Here is an 18476-nt window from a genome sequence, read left to right as displayed (position 1 = left end):
ACTAAGTTATACCTTGCTGAATAAAAACAAATAGCTTCAAAACGTATCTAAGTCAGAAGTTAGAAATATTTTAGTCACTGAGAGAATCTGGCTGGTTAAAAGCTAAAATAAATCACTCTACAAAAGATTTATAAACTTGAACAATGGTCTTGAAAAATTTTGGTGATACAAACTATCTGAGGATTAACTAAAGGACATGAAGTTTAAAATATAACGACAAGAAAAATAATAGTGAAAATGAGATCTAACTTTCAACTAGCCTGAGGTTTTATTTGGATTTTCTGCATTATCCATTTCCACAGTACAAGGTAACTGCCAGAGTTTTGTTTTTTTTTTTAAATCACACTGATTTCTGTGTGCTGATAATAGACCTTTGTTATCAAAATATATGAATAAGTTCCATATTTTTAAATTCTGTGATACTATAATCATAGCAACAAACATACAGCATTTTATCAGGCCACAGAATTTCTCTTCCTTTTAAAGACATCTATGTGCCATAAGTAAGAAGAACTTTTATAACTAAAATCAAAAGTACAGCATGTCCTGCAAATTCCTTAGTCAGTAAACCAGCCCATCATCCCTATTAATTAAAATATTTGTAAAATTATTTGTAAAAAAGCCTTGATTCTCAGCCTTTTCGCATATCCATCCATCTCCCCTCTTCTTGATTTTTCTTTGTGTTTCCTTAATTCCTATGGTTTAAAATTAAATTGCTCCTAAATAATAGAAGCTTTTAAAACCTAGGAAAATACATAAGCCTAGTGTTTCTGCAATTTTAGGAGAAAAATGTTTTAAAAGATATATTTTAAAACATTAACCAAATATTAATCCTTTCGAAACTTCAAAAGAAAGACACATACAAATAATAATAAATGATTCTCCAATTACAAGAAATTTATACAGATGGGAAATCTTCTGACCTCATAATCAGAGTCTTTTAGTCCTTCCTGGTAGTGACAACTGTCAGAATTATCAACCTACAAAATGAATAAATGTTTCCTGTAAGAAAATATTTCTGATAAGAGTTTCCAAACAGCAGCAATTACATACTGAAGACTAGTAACCCAACAACTAAAGAGCTTTTTCTTTTTCAAGTAAGCAATTCAATACCTAAACAAATTACATCCATATACACGATACTTAACTGACCTGTTCAAGCATGGGCAAAAAGTTAACTTTTCGTAAAGCAGGATCTGCAAGATAAAAGACAACTAGTATCAAATACGCCAACATATTTTTTATATTAAGTATTATATCTAGCTTTAATGTCAAGGTTATCAATATAATACTTGTGTTATATTCTCAATATCTAGCAATGTGTATTTAAAATATGATTCTACGTAAGGTGATATTTCGCTTTTCCCGTCTCCTACCTGAATCAATGTTTTCCCCATTTTTGGAGAGATTAGTCATGGCAAATGGAAAACCAAAATCATCTTCAATACATTTGTTGAAATTCTAGAAACACAAAGAACTTCTTAAACATACTGCTCCATACACTCTGATAACTAGCAGTGTAATATGAATTACACATGTAACATACATCTGCTTAAAGAGGTCACTCTAATTATAAATCCTTTAATGTACATATAGTGTTTAAAACATCAAACGCTTTTGCTATGTAAACAATGGAAAAATTTTTAATTAGGTATTTTCACTTGTAAGATGAAGCTAATCTATAAATTATGCAAAATACAATACACGCTTTGCAAGTATTCAAGAATAATATTAGTAATTTTATCTAGTAGCATAGAATATTAGTTTTCTTCCATTTCATTACGATCTTTTCCTTGATAGAACTGAAAATTGTCTTCACTGAATGGCATTTTAATCTTATTCTCCTGGCTACAGAGACATAAAAACATTTCTATGGCATATAAAATTTAAATATGCATTGCTTCATTCCACCTCCAATATAAAGTTCCACATAAGAAATTTTTCAAATAATTTAGTAGAAGCTCTGTTTCACCTAAGAAACTTGGTATAACTCCTCCTTTCTGATAAGAACGCTATTATATAAACAAATGTTCCTTTTTAATCCTGTCAACCAGGAAGCTCAGAGCCAAAGTTTAAGCTCAGTCATACACTAATCTTTTCCAGTATGTCAACGTATTTGTCCAAATTTTCTTGATTCTCCTCGACCCTAATATCGTCCTAAGTTGCATTTTACTATCTCGTATATATCTCACAAGTTGCCTCGGATCACGGAGGAGGGGGTTACAATAAGCAGGTCGCACTGGGGACGCGGAGTTCTACAGCAGCAGAGACTCTGCCCACACACAGCAAGGATGCTCATTATCCATTCTAAGCACTATTACTCAAAATTCTTGGGTAAAGCAGACCATATTTACTGAAAAGAAAGAATTACACCGCCTCATTTACCTGCAGTTAAGAATAGTCAAATCAAGGTTCATATGCAAATTTACCTGGAAGAAATTAGAATCTCCTCCCAAGGTCTGAGGTTTCACTGCAGACACTTGACTGCTACTTAATCTCGGTGGTACAAACAATTTAAAGGGCTTTTGCTTCTCCATTTTCTGTCTTCCAGTTGTAATTATCTATTGCCCCGAGGGGTGGGGTGGGGTGGGGGGGGGAGAGGTGTTTCATTAATACACTGTCCTTCATTTAAAAAGGTGATGTCTGTACGATAAACGGCTTATCGAGGAAGGGACGCAGACTCCGCCGCCGTGGAAGCCCACGCAGCGCTGACCGCCAGGGTGGGCAAAGCACGAACAGCCCGGACTTGGTCCCCCGTCCCCCCGCCACCAAGGGCCACGCTGGCGACCTGGACAGGCGAGAACCTCGAACAAGAGCTCAACCCTGTACGAGCCTCAAAAGCAAGCCCGTTACCTTCACCAGCCCCGTTAAATTGCATCCCCTCCCGGGAGGAACTGTGTCTGGTTCTTAGACGACTATCGACCACCGGCGACGCCGAAGGCGCGGGGGCGGCCGAGAGAGCGAGCGAGGCGATGGGAACGTGCCCCAGCTCCGGGTTCCGTCCTCAGGAACCCCCACCTTTACCTTTAAAGAACCAGCGGGAAGCCGCAGGCCCGCTGTCCACGCGAACTGCTGCCTGCCCTCCGCCAGGCAGCAAAAAGAATCAAGAGCTTCTGCCTTCGAACCTCAGAAGAGGCGGGAAATCGCTCCCCCTCAGCGGCCAGCAGGGAGTGGGCGAGGCGAATAACCGTTTAACCGCTAAATAACTGTCAGCCAAGACAGCTGGGGCCGAAGACCTACGTCTCGCGAGATTTCCCTTTACGTTAGTAACGATTCTTCCCCGGATTCTGTTTCTCCCTAGTGCGGACGTTCTTGAAGCTTCTACGATTGGCAAAGAATACAAAGAGAGCTGTCAGGTGCTATGATAAATTGGAGGTGATGGTGACAAATGCATTTCGGTCTTACAAGAGCTCACAGTGTGAGGAAGGAAGCAGATGTGCAAACAAACAATTGTAGCCACGTGTAATCATTTAAAGGTGGTAATTTTCAAAGAGTCGTTGGGACACAGGGAAAGTGGCGTTTACCGGGGCGTGGGCAGTCAGGAGAGGCTTCACAGACGTGGGGCGCTTCTGCTGCTGCTGCCGCCGAGAATAGAAGACTGGATGGAGGGTTGGCTAGATGGGGCGTGGGGGAAGGTACTCCGGGCCAGGGAAGCTGGGCAAGGCGCTGGAGCCGTGAGGGAGGTGAACACATCAGGGAGGAGAGCGGCGGAGGTGTGTGAGGACGGAGAGGGAAAATGGCAAGAGGAGTCTGGAGACAGCAGATAGAAAGGCCTTGCAAAGGTTTTCGGACTTTAGCCTTTAGGGATGGAAGTCTTGAAGAATTTTGAGCGGAAAGGGAGGCATAGTCAAGTTCAGAAGAAAATTTGTAGTATAAAAAATGGTTTAGGCTTATGAGACTGGAGTTAAGGACATAGTTTTAATAGCCTGGGTAAGGTATGTGGACCTGAGCTATGACAGTGGCAGTGGAGAGGAAGAAGTGTCGAATATAAAAGATATTTAGGAAGTAAAATTGATAGGATTTGATGGCTTTTTCATAGTGAACAGTGAAAGGGAGAAGTCTAGGATGACTGCCTGTGCTCCGGGTTGGGCAACTAGATAGAATGAATACTGTGGCGCTAAGTACTTAGGTTTGAGCAGTAAGATCATGAGTTCCGTTATGGACACACCTACTGTTTTCTAAATTTCTCTATGTACTGTAATATAATTAATGCTTTTTCAAAGGATTTTAGTAATATTTTTAAATAACCCATTTCGTTTTGTATAAATTTAATCTATCGGGGCGGGCCTGTGGCCTATCGGTTAAGTTGTTCGCTGGGCTTCGGAGGCCCAGGGTTTCCCTCCTTGGATCATGGGCGAGGACGTGGCACCGCTCACCAGGCCCTGCTCAGGCGGCCCCACACAAAACAGCCAGAAGGACCTACAACTAGAACATACAACTATGTACCGGGGGCTTTGGGGAGAAGAAAAAGAAAAACAAAAAAGAAGATTGGCAACAGATGTTAGCTCAGGTGCCAATCTATAAAAAAAAAGAAAAATTAATCTGTCAGACATAATAGTTTCTGCTAAAATTACAAAATTTTTGAGCTGGAAAGGATGATCCAGCATAACACTGTCATTTTACATTTTAAGGAAACTGAGTCTAGATACTCTAGAAAACATAAAATACTCCTTCCAAGACACGATACCAGGAATATGCACAAGATACCCCCTGGGGGTGATAATTGATACATTTAATAAAGATCTTTTTTAAGTTGAGGGTATAAATTCAATAATCCAATTTTTTTGTTTTACAACAGTGAAAAAGTCAACTATGATCTTTTCTTCGTTATTGAAAACCAAAATGCTACTCCTTTTTTAAGGAGTGTTAACTTAAATTCACAGTATTTTACTTACATCCAGTCTTTCAAAATGATAGTGTCACCACAGAATTTCTCAATTTCATGTTTTTCACATGAAATTTATTTTTAATATATAACCATCCTATCCTTACAAGGATTAAAATATTTATTGAAGGATTTCAGATTTTAAGAACTTAATTTTTTCTACAAAAATGTCAAAATATTGTCTACCAGAATGAGCAGTAAATTGTGCTAAATTTCCCAATATATGTTAAAATATGTTAATGATTTGTCATGCTAATTTTTTCAATATCTTGCCATCGCAAATTTTTTAATTGGGGTTTATGAAGGATCTCTTTTTTAAAGACATTAAGAAAAGATAAGAGTTAAGCAAAGCTTTGTTCCTCTTTAATAATTCATAAAATGCTATAACAAGAATAGGTTTGAAATGTTAGTTCCTTATGCACCAATCTGGCCTTAATTAATAAGGTTCACAAACTGCCTTTGTTCTGATTACAACTATTCCCAATAGATAGCCTTTTTTTAATGTCTTTAAGTAATCTATGTATTTTCATTCAATTTTCTACTAAATGAAAAAGTAGAGTTTCCTCATGTAAGAACTCTATTAGCATTATTCCCTGTTGAAGGAACCATGCAGTAACAATAACCATTGCTTCTTTTGAGTAGAATCTTAAAAGGAATCTTAGATGTCCCTCTAGTGGTGGTCCTATATTCCACAAAATTTGATGAGCCCTGATGATGTCCATTTTGCGGTAGTATATTTAACATAGCAATTCTGTTCATGTTTTTCAAATCAATCACCCTATAATGATAAAGTAAACAGTTTAGATGTAGGAAGTTTAAGACAAACCACAACATTCTGAAATTTCAGCAATGTGAATACAAATTCCATTTCTGAGAGAGTAAAATAGCCAATTTGGAGTCCTTTGTTTTCCAAATGCTAAGTATTTCTGAGTGGTTGTGATTCAGTGTTCTCAGTTCAGTGAGCCTCCCTATGAGACGAGCAAAATGCTGTAGATCTTCTGGATGATAAAGTTTTGAATATTTATACAAAATTTGTAAAATTGGTTCTTGTAAATTTTCCACATGTTGTTTATTTTTAAGGCATGGACGATCTGAAAAACATCATCATACATATCTTAATGAATACTGGAAAATGGTAGAAGATAATTAATTTAAAGCAATACAGTTTTTAAATATTAAAAATAGGAAATATTTACTGAACCCTTAATATATGCCAGATGTTATGCTAAGTAACTTGCTTCTTTGCAATATCTTAATCTTCGTAATACTCTATGAAGAGTATTCTTTAATGGTTAGGCAGCGTTCATTCATCCAGTCGTTGTGCTAGAGATACAGCAAAGGAACATAAGAGACAAAATTTCCTGCCCTAATTGAGCTTATATTCTGTGTCTGGGAGGTGCAGGGGAGGAAAGAGACATATACATGGGTTTTTTTAAATAAAAATATAATATGACAGTGATAAGTGTTATAGAGAAAAATAAAGAGGGAAAGGGATAAGAATTTAGGATGAAGGGGCAGTAGCTATTTTTCAAAGGGTAATCAGAGATAAGATGACATTTAACAGAGATCCAAGATGGGGAAGGAGGGAGCAGGTAGCTATCTAGGAAAAGAGCTTTGCAAGCAGATTTGTCAAGTACACTAGGACCTGTGGCAGGAGCCTGCTTGCAATTTTCAAGGAACATATGCATCAAAAGCAATGTGGCTGTGGTGTGTTGTAAGCAAAAGGGATAGTAGTAGGTAATGATGGAAAGAACTTTTACTTTAATCTGTGTAAAATAGAAAGCCATTAAAGGGTTATGAGCAGAGAAATGACGTGATCTGGCTTAAGTTTTCAAAGAATCACTATACAGTTATAGAGAATAGACCCTAGAGAGGCAAGAGCAGAAAAAGGAAAGAGAGTTAGGGTGGTAGTTTTGATTAGGGTGGCAGGGACAGAGACATTAAGAAGTGGTTGAGTCCTGGGTATATTTTGAGGCTAGAGCCAACAGGATTTGTTGCATATTTGATATGGGCACAAGAAAAAGAAAGAAGTGAAGGATGACTTCAAGAATTTTGGCTTATGCAACTTGAAGGATGGAGATGCCATTTAGTAGAGATGGAGAAAGAATATAGGAGGATCAGGAGGGAGATCAGGCGTTCACCTTTGGACTTGTTAAATTTGATATGCCTACCACACATCCAAGTTGAAATCTTGAGGAGGATGTTTAATGGCATTTAGGGGAGTAGTCTAGGTCGATATATAAATTTGGGAGATGTCAGCATATCAATGACTTTGAAAACCATGAGATAGGATGGAATTTCAAAGGAAATGGATATAGAAGAAAAGAGAACTGAGCCCTGGAATACTCTAACATTTATCAGTGTGGGAGATGAGGAGGAAGTAACAGGAGACAAAAAGGGCAGCTACTGAGGAGGAAAATCAAGACAATGTGATGTCCTGGAAATCAGGTGAAAAAAAAGCATGTCAAGAAGGAGGGAGTGATCAACTGAAGCCAAGTGATGAAGTGTTCCAAGAGAGAGTGAGTGATCTGCTCTGTCAAAAGGAGCTGATGGGTCAAGTAAGATGAGGACTAAGAATTGACCACTGAAATCAGCAATGCCAAATTATAGAAGATCTTGACAAGTTATGGTGGAGTGGAAAGGAGGGATCAAAATCTGACTGTATTGGGTTCAGGAGTGAATGAGAGGATACAAATGGAGGCAGGAGTGTAGATAACTCTAAAAAAAATTTTTTTCTGTGATGTGGAACAGAGAAATGGGAGAATAGCTGAAAGGAGATTTGAGGTCAAGAAGATCTTTAAGATGCAAGAAATTACACATTTGTAAACTGAAGGGAATACTCTTCTAGAATATTCTGGGAAGAGTACGAAAGGGAAGAGACATATACACATTTTTTTAAATAAAAATATAATATGACAGTGATAAGTGTTATAGAGAAAAATAAACAGGGAAGGGGGATAAGAATTTAGATGAAAGGGCAGTAGCTATTTTTTTAAAGGGTAATGAGAGATAAGATGGCATTTAGCAGAGATTTAATTTTGATTGACCGAGGTAATTTTGATGAAACAAAATTGATACATTTGGCACCAATGAATAATAACCACAAACTTCATGCTTTCGTTGCCAAATTTAATCCAAGCTTTTGCTGCCAAATGGTTTTTACCTGAAAAAAACACAGCTGTTGCTGCAAGCAGAGCATATTCAGTATTACTAATATTAAGCTCACTCATTCTTCTGTAGAAGTAAAACAGTGTGGTAATAAATTCTTCAGAAATACCTAGAAAAATTAACATCAAATGCATTTTCATCAGAACTTAGTGTAGAATCAAACATATTGCCATTGTCATTTTTTCTCAAAGCAGTATAAGAAAATGACACTATATCTGTTCAATTTTTTCCTTCCAATGTAATATTTTGGATTGTATGTAAAATTACCAGTCAGCGTAGTAGAAGGACAGTCTGTGTTGTAAAATGTTTCCATAGGATGAATAACACTTCTGTCACCACTCTGATTGTGACAATTCAGGGAATGATCTGAATCATTTGATATTCTCATAGTACCTAGTAAAATAGAAAAATATCATCTGATTTTTTTAAATCTTCATACAAATAGTAAATTCAATCTCTCTAATCTCTTTTAGACAGGAAACATTCCCAACGAATGATAGCTTTGTAATTTTTATTACTGAAACATAAAGCTAGATTAATAGTTCATGTTTTATATAAAGATTGTTGGGAAGACCCTGCAAAAATGTGTTTTCCATTATGCTGTATAACAAAGAATGGCTTTCTTTGAAAGGAAGGCAGGGGGCCGGCCCCCCGGGAAAGTGGTTAAGTTATCGGGCTCCACTTGGGCAGCCCGGGGTTCACCAGTTAAGATCCTGGGCTTGGATCTATGCACCACTCATCAGGCCATGCTGTGGCAGCATCCCACATAGAGGAACTAGAATGACCTACGACTAGGATGTACAACTATGTACTGGGGCTTTAGGGAGAAAGAAAAAAGGGCGGGGGGGGGGAGGAAGAAGATTGTTAACAGATGTTACCTCAGGGCCAACCTCCCTCAAAAAAATAAAAGCCGGAGTGGCGGGGGGGAGCCAGCCAGGTGGCATAGTGGTTAAGTTCACATGCTGTGCTTCGGCAGCCCGGGGTTCACTGGTTCAGTTCCCAGGTATGGACCTACGCACCGCTTATCAAGCCATGCTGTGGCAGGTGTCTCACATATAAAGTAGAGGAAGATGGGCACAGATGTTAGCTCAGGGTCAATCTTCCTCAGCAAAAAAGAGGAGGATTGGTGGCAGATGTTAGCTCAGGGCTAATCTTCCTCAAAAAATAATAAAAGAAAAAGAAGGCAAAAGCTAGACCAAAGACTTGGAAAACTATAAACAGCTATTATGAAGTACTTATTCCTACACTAACTAGTAAAATTAAAATACAGTAAGAAAAAAATAGCTCAAGTTTATATAATTTGTTGCTAAACAATAATAACCATTAAGATTGAATTAATTGGCCTATTTTACTTTCAGAAACTGATGACAAACATTCTTTCTGACTGTAAAGTTGGGCCGTGTGGAGGAACATCACTTCAGTTTTTGATCCCTCTCGTAATGCAGTCTGATCCTCATTGGTCAAATTTTCAAATCCTTTAAGAAAAGATCACATAATTGTTTGAAATAGATAATGAAAAGACAATTTTCAGGTATAGGTTTAACATTTTATATTAGTTATTTAGTTATGATATGAATCCTAAATGTTCCCTTAGAATAATCGATATGTAACTTCAAATCTGAATAGAATTCTTGATTCCACATGGTAATATTTTGGGGCACTTTCATCATAACTGGATAATGATACTTTCCTATGGGAAGAGAAAATTAAACATAGTACTTGGTTTAGACTCAAAGAATTTAGTTTTACAGTGAGTTATCCATACATGTAAATAGATAGCTAAGTTTTGGCCAACAGTGGCTTGATTTTTTCATACTGTACAAGGACTTTTGTTTTATGTTTTATCTAAAAGACAAAAACAATTTATTTCAAAAAGTAAAAATAAAATAAAACATACAACCAATCATATTTTTTGTGTTAACTCTACATCGGTGAAGTCACTTGAATAATATTTTTAAATATTTATATTTCCACCTACCTGATTGGTTAAAGCGGAGAAAATAAGCATGTATTTGTATTTTGAAGTAGTTTTAGTGGAAAAATAGAGATTTTTGTTTTCCTAAAATGTTCCCTTTCTTTAAAACAAAGAACTTCTTAAAAATTAAGTATTAAATTAATTTTTTTCAAAGGTAAAGTGATTACCTGGCAGTCCCTTGGTAAAATCCACTAAGCTCTGCATGTGTAGGACTACTGTATCTGAGAGTCGCAAAAAGCTCAGTTCAGGATTTTCATATTCCTGCAGCTAACCAACAAGAAGAAATAAGATTAATGAAGTCTATTCTCTTTCAAATAACTGTTTAGATTTTAAACTTTTATATTTATGCTCTTATTTTTTAACATAATGAATTATAAATTATTTCTTGCCAACAATGAGCACATACAAATTTCCTTGTTTCTTCCAAAGGAATTGTATATTTTTGATGAGCAGCCACAATGTTATTAATGAGCTGATGTTCTTCTTGAGTTAGTTCCATGCTATCCTGAATCTATAAAAAAATATAGGTAGAAAACTATAAGGCACTTATTAAAAAAGACATCATCAGTAAAGAAACAAGAAATTTTATAAGAGTCTTACCACTTTTCCAGATCTAGTGGTGGATGATACAAGCTTGTTATCTACTCCTTCTTCTTCCACTTTGATGTTAGAGTAAAAGCTGTTCTTCTGCTTAAAGTTCTTTCGAAGTTTCTTTGATTTGCATTGGATCTCTGTGAGCAAACCTGTGATATTACAAAATTCATATAAAATGTTTTGGGTATGGCAAGTAACATTATAGGATTTGATGAAAATTGTCTTATACACCTATATGATCACAGACTTGTCTTTTTACAAAGAACCTTTCATTTTTGGCAAGTATGTACACAGCTATTAAATTTGCTACATTGCTTTCTCCTTTTCCTTCCACAACTACCTGTCTATTTGAAAGTACATAGTGATCCTAGACATAAATTAAAATTAATTTTACATCTCCAAATTATAAATTTAGACCTTTTTATATTAGAGAAATTTCCACATTAATTATATATTGGAAGCAACATAGAATGTCCATTGGTGTAGCAGTTGAACTACCTTATCTATGGGCTTTTATCCTTGATCAGTCAAGGGAATATCTTGTGGTTTTTCAAAATGAGCTAAATTGATTTTTTTTTTCTTGCCAAGGAAGATTTGCCCTGAGCTAACATCTGCACCAATCTTCCTCTATTTTATATGTGGGTGGCCGCCACAGCATGACAACTGGCAAGTGGTGTAGGTCTGTTCTGGAGAATGGAACCTGGGCCACTGAAGTGGAATGTGCTGAATTTAACCACTAGGCCATGAGGCCAGCCCCAATTTTTTCCTTATAAGATGAAACAATGGTATTTTGTTATGACAGCCCAGTCAAGAAGACTAAGACAGGGATAAAGTAAAGAATTCAGTCTAGTTGGACAGCATAACCATAGGATCTATTACAACTCAGGAATTTTAAATAATAGGAATCCTTTTGATGAAGAACTTTCATGGAAAATATTGGATTTTATTATAGTAAGCAGTATAATATAAACAGAATATTGCATTGGTGTTTATTGAACAGAAGTGCAATTTAATTAAACTTGAAGATTATTATAACAGTTGAAAGTAGTTTAAACTAAAAAGAGAATGGAGAAATTACTATGAAACTAACATAACAGTATAAGTGCAAGATAATATGAGTTTGCACAAGACTAGATTAGACAAGAAAAGAAAACATTAATAGTACTCTATAAAGAAAAATAAGCTTTAAAGTCACCATGAGATTTTGAGCCCTGGAGAATAGGAGGAATTGAGGAAATAATGCCAAAATCTTAGTACTACTATAAGGATTAAATGATATCACATAATTTATAAGCTAAAAACAGTGAGCATAAAAGGAACTCAAAAACAACCTTAGGTAATCTTCTGCCTATTGAGTTGGGTTTTGACACCTATGTGTTAATTGTTCATAGGCTCTCCATATCCAGGTATCATATAGGCTTCTAAAGACACGAGACTGAAGAAGGTGAACTACTAGTAATTTCAAATTCTGTTCTTTCTAGATGCATTATATAACCTGAGGGTAAGTAATGTGAAAATACAAAGATTTCCAATTAAGAATAAAATATGATTATTACCAAAATTAGAGCAATATAGTATAGAACAAGGCTTACAGAAATAATTGCCTAGATTGGTAACTGGCTATCCTAATTTAGCAGTTGCTAAAGAAATAGCTTAAATCCAGATAAATATGTTAATCTTCAAAATGACAACTTGAAGAATGTATTAAGGTCTCAATAAGGTAAGAAAAACTAAAATCACCTTAAAACAAAGCAAAACAAAACAAATGGCACTTACATTCTGCCAACATTCCTACTGCCTTACACTTTTTCAGTCTGCACTCTTGACATTTTCTACGCATGTACATGTCCATTTCACAGTGACCACCATTCTTGCAACTATATACTGCATTTTTGGTGATGCTACGTCGGAAAAAACCTAACAACAACAAAAAATTTTTTAATTTTACTAATAGGTATTTTTAGTTACTTGTTTTTATTAATATATACCTTCATAGTAGAGTTAAGTAATCAATTTAACTAAATTATTTCAATAAAATGTTTTTTCCCTCAATAAGAAGGTTTGGTTTAATATACATTTATCTGAATAATTGTTTTAATCCTCTCCTGTTTGATGTATTCTATTCCAAGGTTGTTCCTTTCAATAATCACACTTGGAAATTAAACTAAATAGCTCCATCACATTAAGACAACCCTCTGTTTTACTATGGTTATAATATATCATCTAGAAGTTTTCTTTTAACTATGTTTTACGGAATATAAAGTTCCATGAAGCATCTCTTAAGGGTCCCTTGAAAGACTACGTGCTTACTTAAAATAAAAACTACAAGGAAAACCTCTCTTCTCTCCTCACATTTCTACCTCAACCGATAAAGGAAGAGAAATTCTTCCAAATTTTTTCCTCTGTCCTTTTCCTTTTTGTAGCACTTCCCCAGATGAGAAACTATTGCATGTTTATTTAATCTGAGACGTTGAATGGTTCATGTTTTGTGTATGTGTGTGTGTGTGTGTGTGTGTGTGTGTGTGTGTTGGTGGGCAGGGTGGAGGTTCTACATTTTTTCTTTCACTTCTTAAATCCATGCATAGCATTCCCTCCTCCCATTTCCTCTCTCATTTCCCACTCATATGCAATAATCCCTGCTATCTTCCTCTTAGTCCTTTCCAAGCAGTGAAGTTGATAAGGTTAGTCAATACCCCTCTTAGAGGACTGCCATACCCTCTTTTTCTGTAGATACACTTGAGAGTGGGAGTTTCATGACTTAGATTCAACAAAGGGAATAGAAAGCTCAGCTTAGGTTTTGACAACTATGCCTCATCTTTGAATCTAGTTGTAACAGCAGGGCCCTGTATTTTAAGAGTAAGCAAATACTGATGCAGGTATTCTATTCATAAACCTGGTACCTCAGTTCCCTTGGTGATCATTTGGCTATTCTTTGGGAAGGATGAGTTGCGAGATTCTGACAGTAAAACCTTAAATTTCTAACAGACATGTTTACCCACTGCTGTATTGGCCTCATCATTTCTAGGTTCTGTCCCAACATTGCATTTGTGAATAAAAACAATGCAGAAGTGTTTCAAAATCTCAAAACTTCATCAAGGACTATTTCACTCTTTGAAAATGCTATTGTCATTGATGATATTCACTTGCAGACCTCCCATTTGTTTTCAAAAAAGCATTTCAAAAAAAAAATAGAGAGAATCTTAGAAGTCATTTAATTTAAATTCCCTCCTAATTCACGAATTACATCAACCACATGAAAAAGATGTAAGAGTTAGCATTCAGATTTTTTTTTAAAGATTTTATTTTTCCTTTTTCTCCCAAAGCCCCCAGGTACATAGTTATGTATTTTCAGTTGTGGGTCCTTCTAGTTGTGACATGTGGGATGCCACCTCAGCATGGCTTGATGAGCGGTGCCATGTCCACGCCCAGGATTCAAACTGCGAAACCCTGGGCTGCTGAAGCAGAGCGCTCGAACTTAACCATTTGGCCACAGGGCTGGCCCCTCAGATCTTTTTAAAATTATTTTCTATTCCAACATCAGATTCATCTAGAAGCATGGAATCCTTCTGCCATATAAATATACTTAATTTTATATTTAAAGGTAAAAGTCTTCATCAAAAATGAAAAGAAAACTGAATCAAAACTTTATTACATTCTACTTTCACATCTTCAATCCCACAGATTGATCACCTTTAAACATATCAATGATTCTCCCTGGTCTTGTTTTTCACACTTTAAAAGAAAAGAGTATTGGGGCTGGCCCTGTGGCCGAGTGGTTAAGTTCACGCGCTCCGCTGCAGGCGGCCCAGTGTTTCGTTGGTTCGAATCCTGGGCGCGGACATGGCACTGCTCGTCAAACCACGCTGAGGCAGCGTCCCACATGCCACAACTAGAAGGACCCACAACCGAAGAATATACAACTATGTACTGGGGGTCTTTGGGGAGAAAAAGGAAAACAATAAAATCTTTAAAAAAGAAAAGAGTATTTTTACTTGCCTAAAATTTCATGACTCTTCAGTGAACACTAGCATTAGAGTTTTGTTTTATCTTTACCTTTGCAACCTTCACAAGTAAGTGCATTATAATGATATCCTGACGCTTTATCACCACAAACTACACAGAGTTCTTCTTGTCTCTTAATTTGCAGGGAAGAATGAGTTAGTCTGGATCTTTTTATTTCAGAGTATCCATCTTCAATATTGTGGGCAACCACATAAGTGGATCTATTCAATTCACAGGAACCAGGTCCACACTCTCCACCACTGAACTGTAGATCCCAGCTATAAGTGTTGAAATGACTTTGCAAAGATTGGAACTGTAGAGCTGGAGGAACCTGGACGGTAGAATACTGGCAATAAGGTGATTCTTGAAAATCAGTGTCGTGCAGCTGATAATTGGTTTGTTCCGGCAAAATATCTAGATTTTTTCACATAAAAAAAATGTAAAGAGTCAACATTTTATAATTGTTTTCAAATTTCAAAGAGGTTTATGTTCAACAAACATAGTTCAACATGTTTGTTCCATCCCAGAGACTTGCTGTCCACCATGAGGGGCAGAGCGAAAACTGAATTGCAATGCACGATAAGTACTGCCATCCCAGAGGTATGCAGAGGTTGCTCATGAGCTGGGAGAAAGGGTAACAGTTGCTAATGGCTTAAATACCAATCCAGTCTATCTCCTTATGTAGAAATATTTCCCAGAGTTTGGAATAAAAGGTTTTCCCCATCTTCTGCATTTCCCTTGTTGTGGATACAACTGTTTTTGGTGCATTCAGTTCAGTAAAGAGATGAATTGATAAATTATCCCACCCCTCCAAAAAAAATCAAACTAAAGTATAATTTTACCAGTTATCTGGTTATTGCAAGCAATACAATATATATTTTTGTTTCAACTCCCCATTTGAAAGACCTTAACACCCTCCTTTGCCATTTCTAGACTTGATTTAAATGACTAGTTTCTTTTTTGTTTTGTTGTCTAGCAATTCTAACTAGCAATTATCTGGAGATAAATTCACCTACCTCGCAGGGTTACTGTAGGGATGAAATAAAATATGGTATGCAAAAGCATGTATAAAATATAAAATGATACTTAATGCATGTCTTTATTATTATTATCAGAAACTCCCAAACACCAACTTACTTTCTGCTTTCAGGAGAATTACTGAATCTAAATCCAGAAAATTGTCTCCATTTGATTCTGGCTTACAACATCTTAGTATTACTGATTTTTTTAATTAATTTTATTCTCTTATAGGGAATAACAAAGTTTTTGGTTCATTTGCTAATTTCTTTTCTAAAAACCCACAAAAAATGTTTTATTAACTACAATACTATAGTTTTTGATACATACCATAGTACTGCATGGGTTCAGCAAGAGCATACCCATCAGGTGCAGTGAGGTGAGTATGTGCCATTCTCTGGTCCAATTCTCACTTCTTCATCAGTGCCTGCTGAAATAGAACTTGAAGGAAACAAAAATTTTGTAGATTATTTGAAAGTATGATTATCAAATCAGTATTATTTTATGAAAGTACAATATTGTTTTTGAAAAATAATTTATCAGAATTTGTACAGGACACATTTTTATGTACACTTTAACTGGAAAAATACTGATTTTTTTTGTATGTCTACACACCAAATTCTTGAATTCTGCCAATTTCTCATTGCTCAGCTCTTTACAAATAACTTAGCAAACCTTGATAATAATCATTGTGACTCTTGAAAGTGTAACAAGCTTTGGAGTTAGGCTTCATACACTTCTTTCACCACTTATTTATGGGTCATTTGTTAAACCTCCTTGAACCTTAGTTTCCTCGTTTGTAGAAGAGAGATAATAAAACCCTCCTAAGCAAAGTTGTTGGGAGACTTTAATTAATGTATGTAAAAGCCAGCGCAGTTCTCAACTTAATAACTGATCCTTGTAATCGTTGTTCTAGTAGTTTCAAGATCTTACTGTTTTAAATTTAGATGAATTAGACTTTTTCATAAAAGTAGTTAAAGAGTAGGAAAAGAATGGCTTTCATGGCACCTTTTTTTATCTTCTGAGTCCTTTGCAAATATTTATTTTTCTAGGACTGTGACATGCTAAACATTAAAATGTTAATTTGGTTCTGCTTAGCTAATGAAAATAGTTTACTGATTATTGAAAAGGATGTTTTTTAATAGTAAAGCCTAAAAATTATAAGCTATTACAAGGAAAATTATTCAAAACCTAAGACTACCCCTTATGGGAAAAATTATTTTTGTTATTTCCTAGGAAGGAACTCCAAAAATAATGCATCTTTGAATAGACTTAAACAGGAAATCACAGTTTAAGAAATTGGAAGTTATTAGAACAAAATAAAGGTCACTCTAGAGTCCCTCATATTTTATAGTTTTATCATCTCTGTTAGAAGAAAAGACTGTTTTCCTTTTTAAAAGGAACCAAAAATGGAGAAGAGGGATTTTAAATCATGCCAAAAGATATACATGACAAAATTCTGAGACAGCTTTGGATATTACATTGAAAAATCTTTTACTTTGATTTATTACTCATGTGATGGGTTCATGGCTAAGGTTTCTATATCATGAAGATGATTCAGATAGTAATATCTGTGAAATTTATCTCTTTTATCAGCTAATGGGCTCTAGGTTCCTTTAAGGCACTTGAATCTCCCATTCTTCTGACAGTATAGCAGCACTCGTATAGAATGACCGTTGGTTGGAACAGATGAAGCAAAAATGGGGCCCCCAGGGCTGACCCTGGGGCCAAATGGTTAAGTTCACATGCCCCACTTTGGACTCCCAGGGTTTCACCGGTTCAGATCCGGGGCACAGACCAAGCACCACTCATCAAGCCATGCTGAGGCGGTGTCCCACCTAGCTCAACTGGAAGGACCTACAACTAAAATATACAACTATGTACTGGGGGCTTTGGGGAGAGAAAAGGGGGGGGGGAAAGATGAAGACTGGCAACAGAGGTTAGCTCAGGGCCAATCTTAAAAAAAAAAAGTGGTGCCCCCAAATAAGTGCAATTCAATATGAAGTTTTCCTTGAAAAGTAAAGACGAAAATTAATAGGATCAGTCAGTATATACTTCTGTTTTTACTATATTACAAGTCAATTGGCTCTCCATATAAAAAGAATTCTGAATGCTATTAGTTTAATTTGTGATACTTTTTAGCAATAGCAGTTCTGTTTAGTTCTTTCCAAACTTGTCTTTTGAGTCTCAACTATATTTTAGAAGATTACAAATGAATGTGAAAACTTGAAGTTGTTATTCACCCTTCTTTTTTTCCTTTTCTTTTCTTTTCTTTGTTTTTTGGTGAGGAAGATTGGCCCTGAGCTAACATCTGTGCCAATCTTCCTCTATTTTGTATGTGGGACACTGCCACAGCATGGCTTGACAAGCAGCATATATGTCCGTGCCTGGGATCCAAACCTGCAAATCCAGGCCACAGAAGTGGAGAACATGAACTTAACGACTACATCACTGGGCCGGCCCCTCACTCTTCTTTTAAAATTGCTGCATTTACCGTTAGGCTTCATACAGTATTAAGTATAGGACAAAGACTGAAAATAAGTATTTGGTATTAGTTAGAGACTTTGCTGAATGAGAGTTCATTTGAGAAATAATCTAGAACAAACCAGAGGTAGCGCATTAAAACAAAACTAGTACTATCCTGACAAATACACACATAAGTATCTTATAATAATGCCACAATCAAGGTTCATATCATAAATAACAATGTTCTAAAACCAAGTCCTTCCAATACTGATATATAAGTGCCCCAAAATATTGTCTAAAGCAGACTTGTTTTTATCAATTTATGAGCTAGTTATATTCCAGGGCATATATGAAACATATACATAAATA

The 18476-nt window shown here is 36.0% G+C and overlaps 2 protein-coding genes across 2 annotated transcripts in view; both read right to left on the bottom strand.

The window, feature by feature from the left end:
* SYCP1 (synaptonemal complex protein 1) overlaps positions 1-3147 on the bottom strand; it is a 129628-nt gene extending 126481 nt beyond the window's left edge. The window contains exons 1-5 of the mRNA XM_046645650.1: positions 3025-3147; positions 2430-2561; positions 1377-1461; positions 1153-1196; positions 924-980 (exon numbers count right to left, since the gene is read on the bottom strand). Coding sequence (XP_046501606.1) covers positions 924-980; positions 1153-1196; positions 1377-1461; positions 2430-2537 — 294 coding nt within the window. The 5' untranslated portion in view covers positions 2538-2561; positions 3025-3147. The remainder of the gene's footprint in view (positions 1-923; positions 981-1152; positions 1197-1376; positions 1462-2429; positions 2562-3024) is intronic.
* On the bottom strand, positions 2660-16091 carry LOC124229858 (bile acid receptor-like). The gene is made up of 12 exons (XM_046645327.1): positions 15972-16091; positions 14676-15038; positions 12399-12539; positions 10629-10771; positions 10435-10539; positions 10196-10295; positions 9406-9528; positions 8321-8446; positions 8049-8162; positions 5745-5976; positions 3525-3814; positions 2660-3003 (listed from the first exon to the last, which is right to left on the bottom strand). The coding sequence occupies exons 1-12, from the start codon at positions 16033-16035 to the stop codon at positions 2660-2662; spliced, it is 2145 nt and encodes a 714-aa protein (XP_046501283.1). The 5' UTR covers positions 16036-16091.
* Positions 16092-18476: the final 2385 nt, after the last annotated feature.

This window comes from Equus quagga, chromosome 18 (genome assembly GCF_021613505.1).
Source record: "Equus quagga isolate Etosha38 chromosome 18, UCLA_HA_Equagga_1.0, whole genome shotgun sequence".
NCBI lineage: Eukaryota > Metazoa > Chordata > Mammalia > Perissodactyla > Equidae > Equus > Equus quagga.
Note: the sequence above shows the minus strand (reverse complement) of the source record. Positions and strands in the feature narration are given on the sequence as shown.

Coding starts and splice junctions, on each gene's coding strand:
- LOC124229858 (XM_046645327.1), bottom strand. CDS start 16,035: ATGGCACATACTCACCTCACTGCACCTGATGGGTATGCTCTTGCTGAA. Junction 10,772..12,398: donor AGTAGGAATGTTGGCAGAAT/GTAAGTGCCATT, acceptor GTAATATCACAG/GTTTGCTCACAGAGATCCAA. Junction 3,004..3,524: donor TCCTGACTGCCCACGCCCCG/GTAAACGCCACT, acceptor GGGGTTCCTGAG/GACGGAACCCGGAGCTGGGG.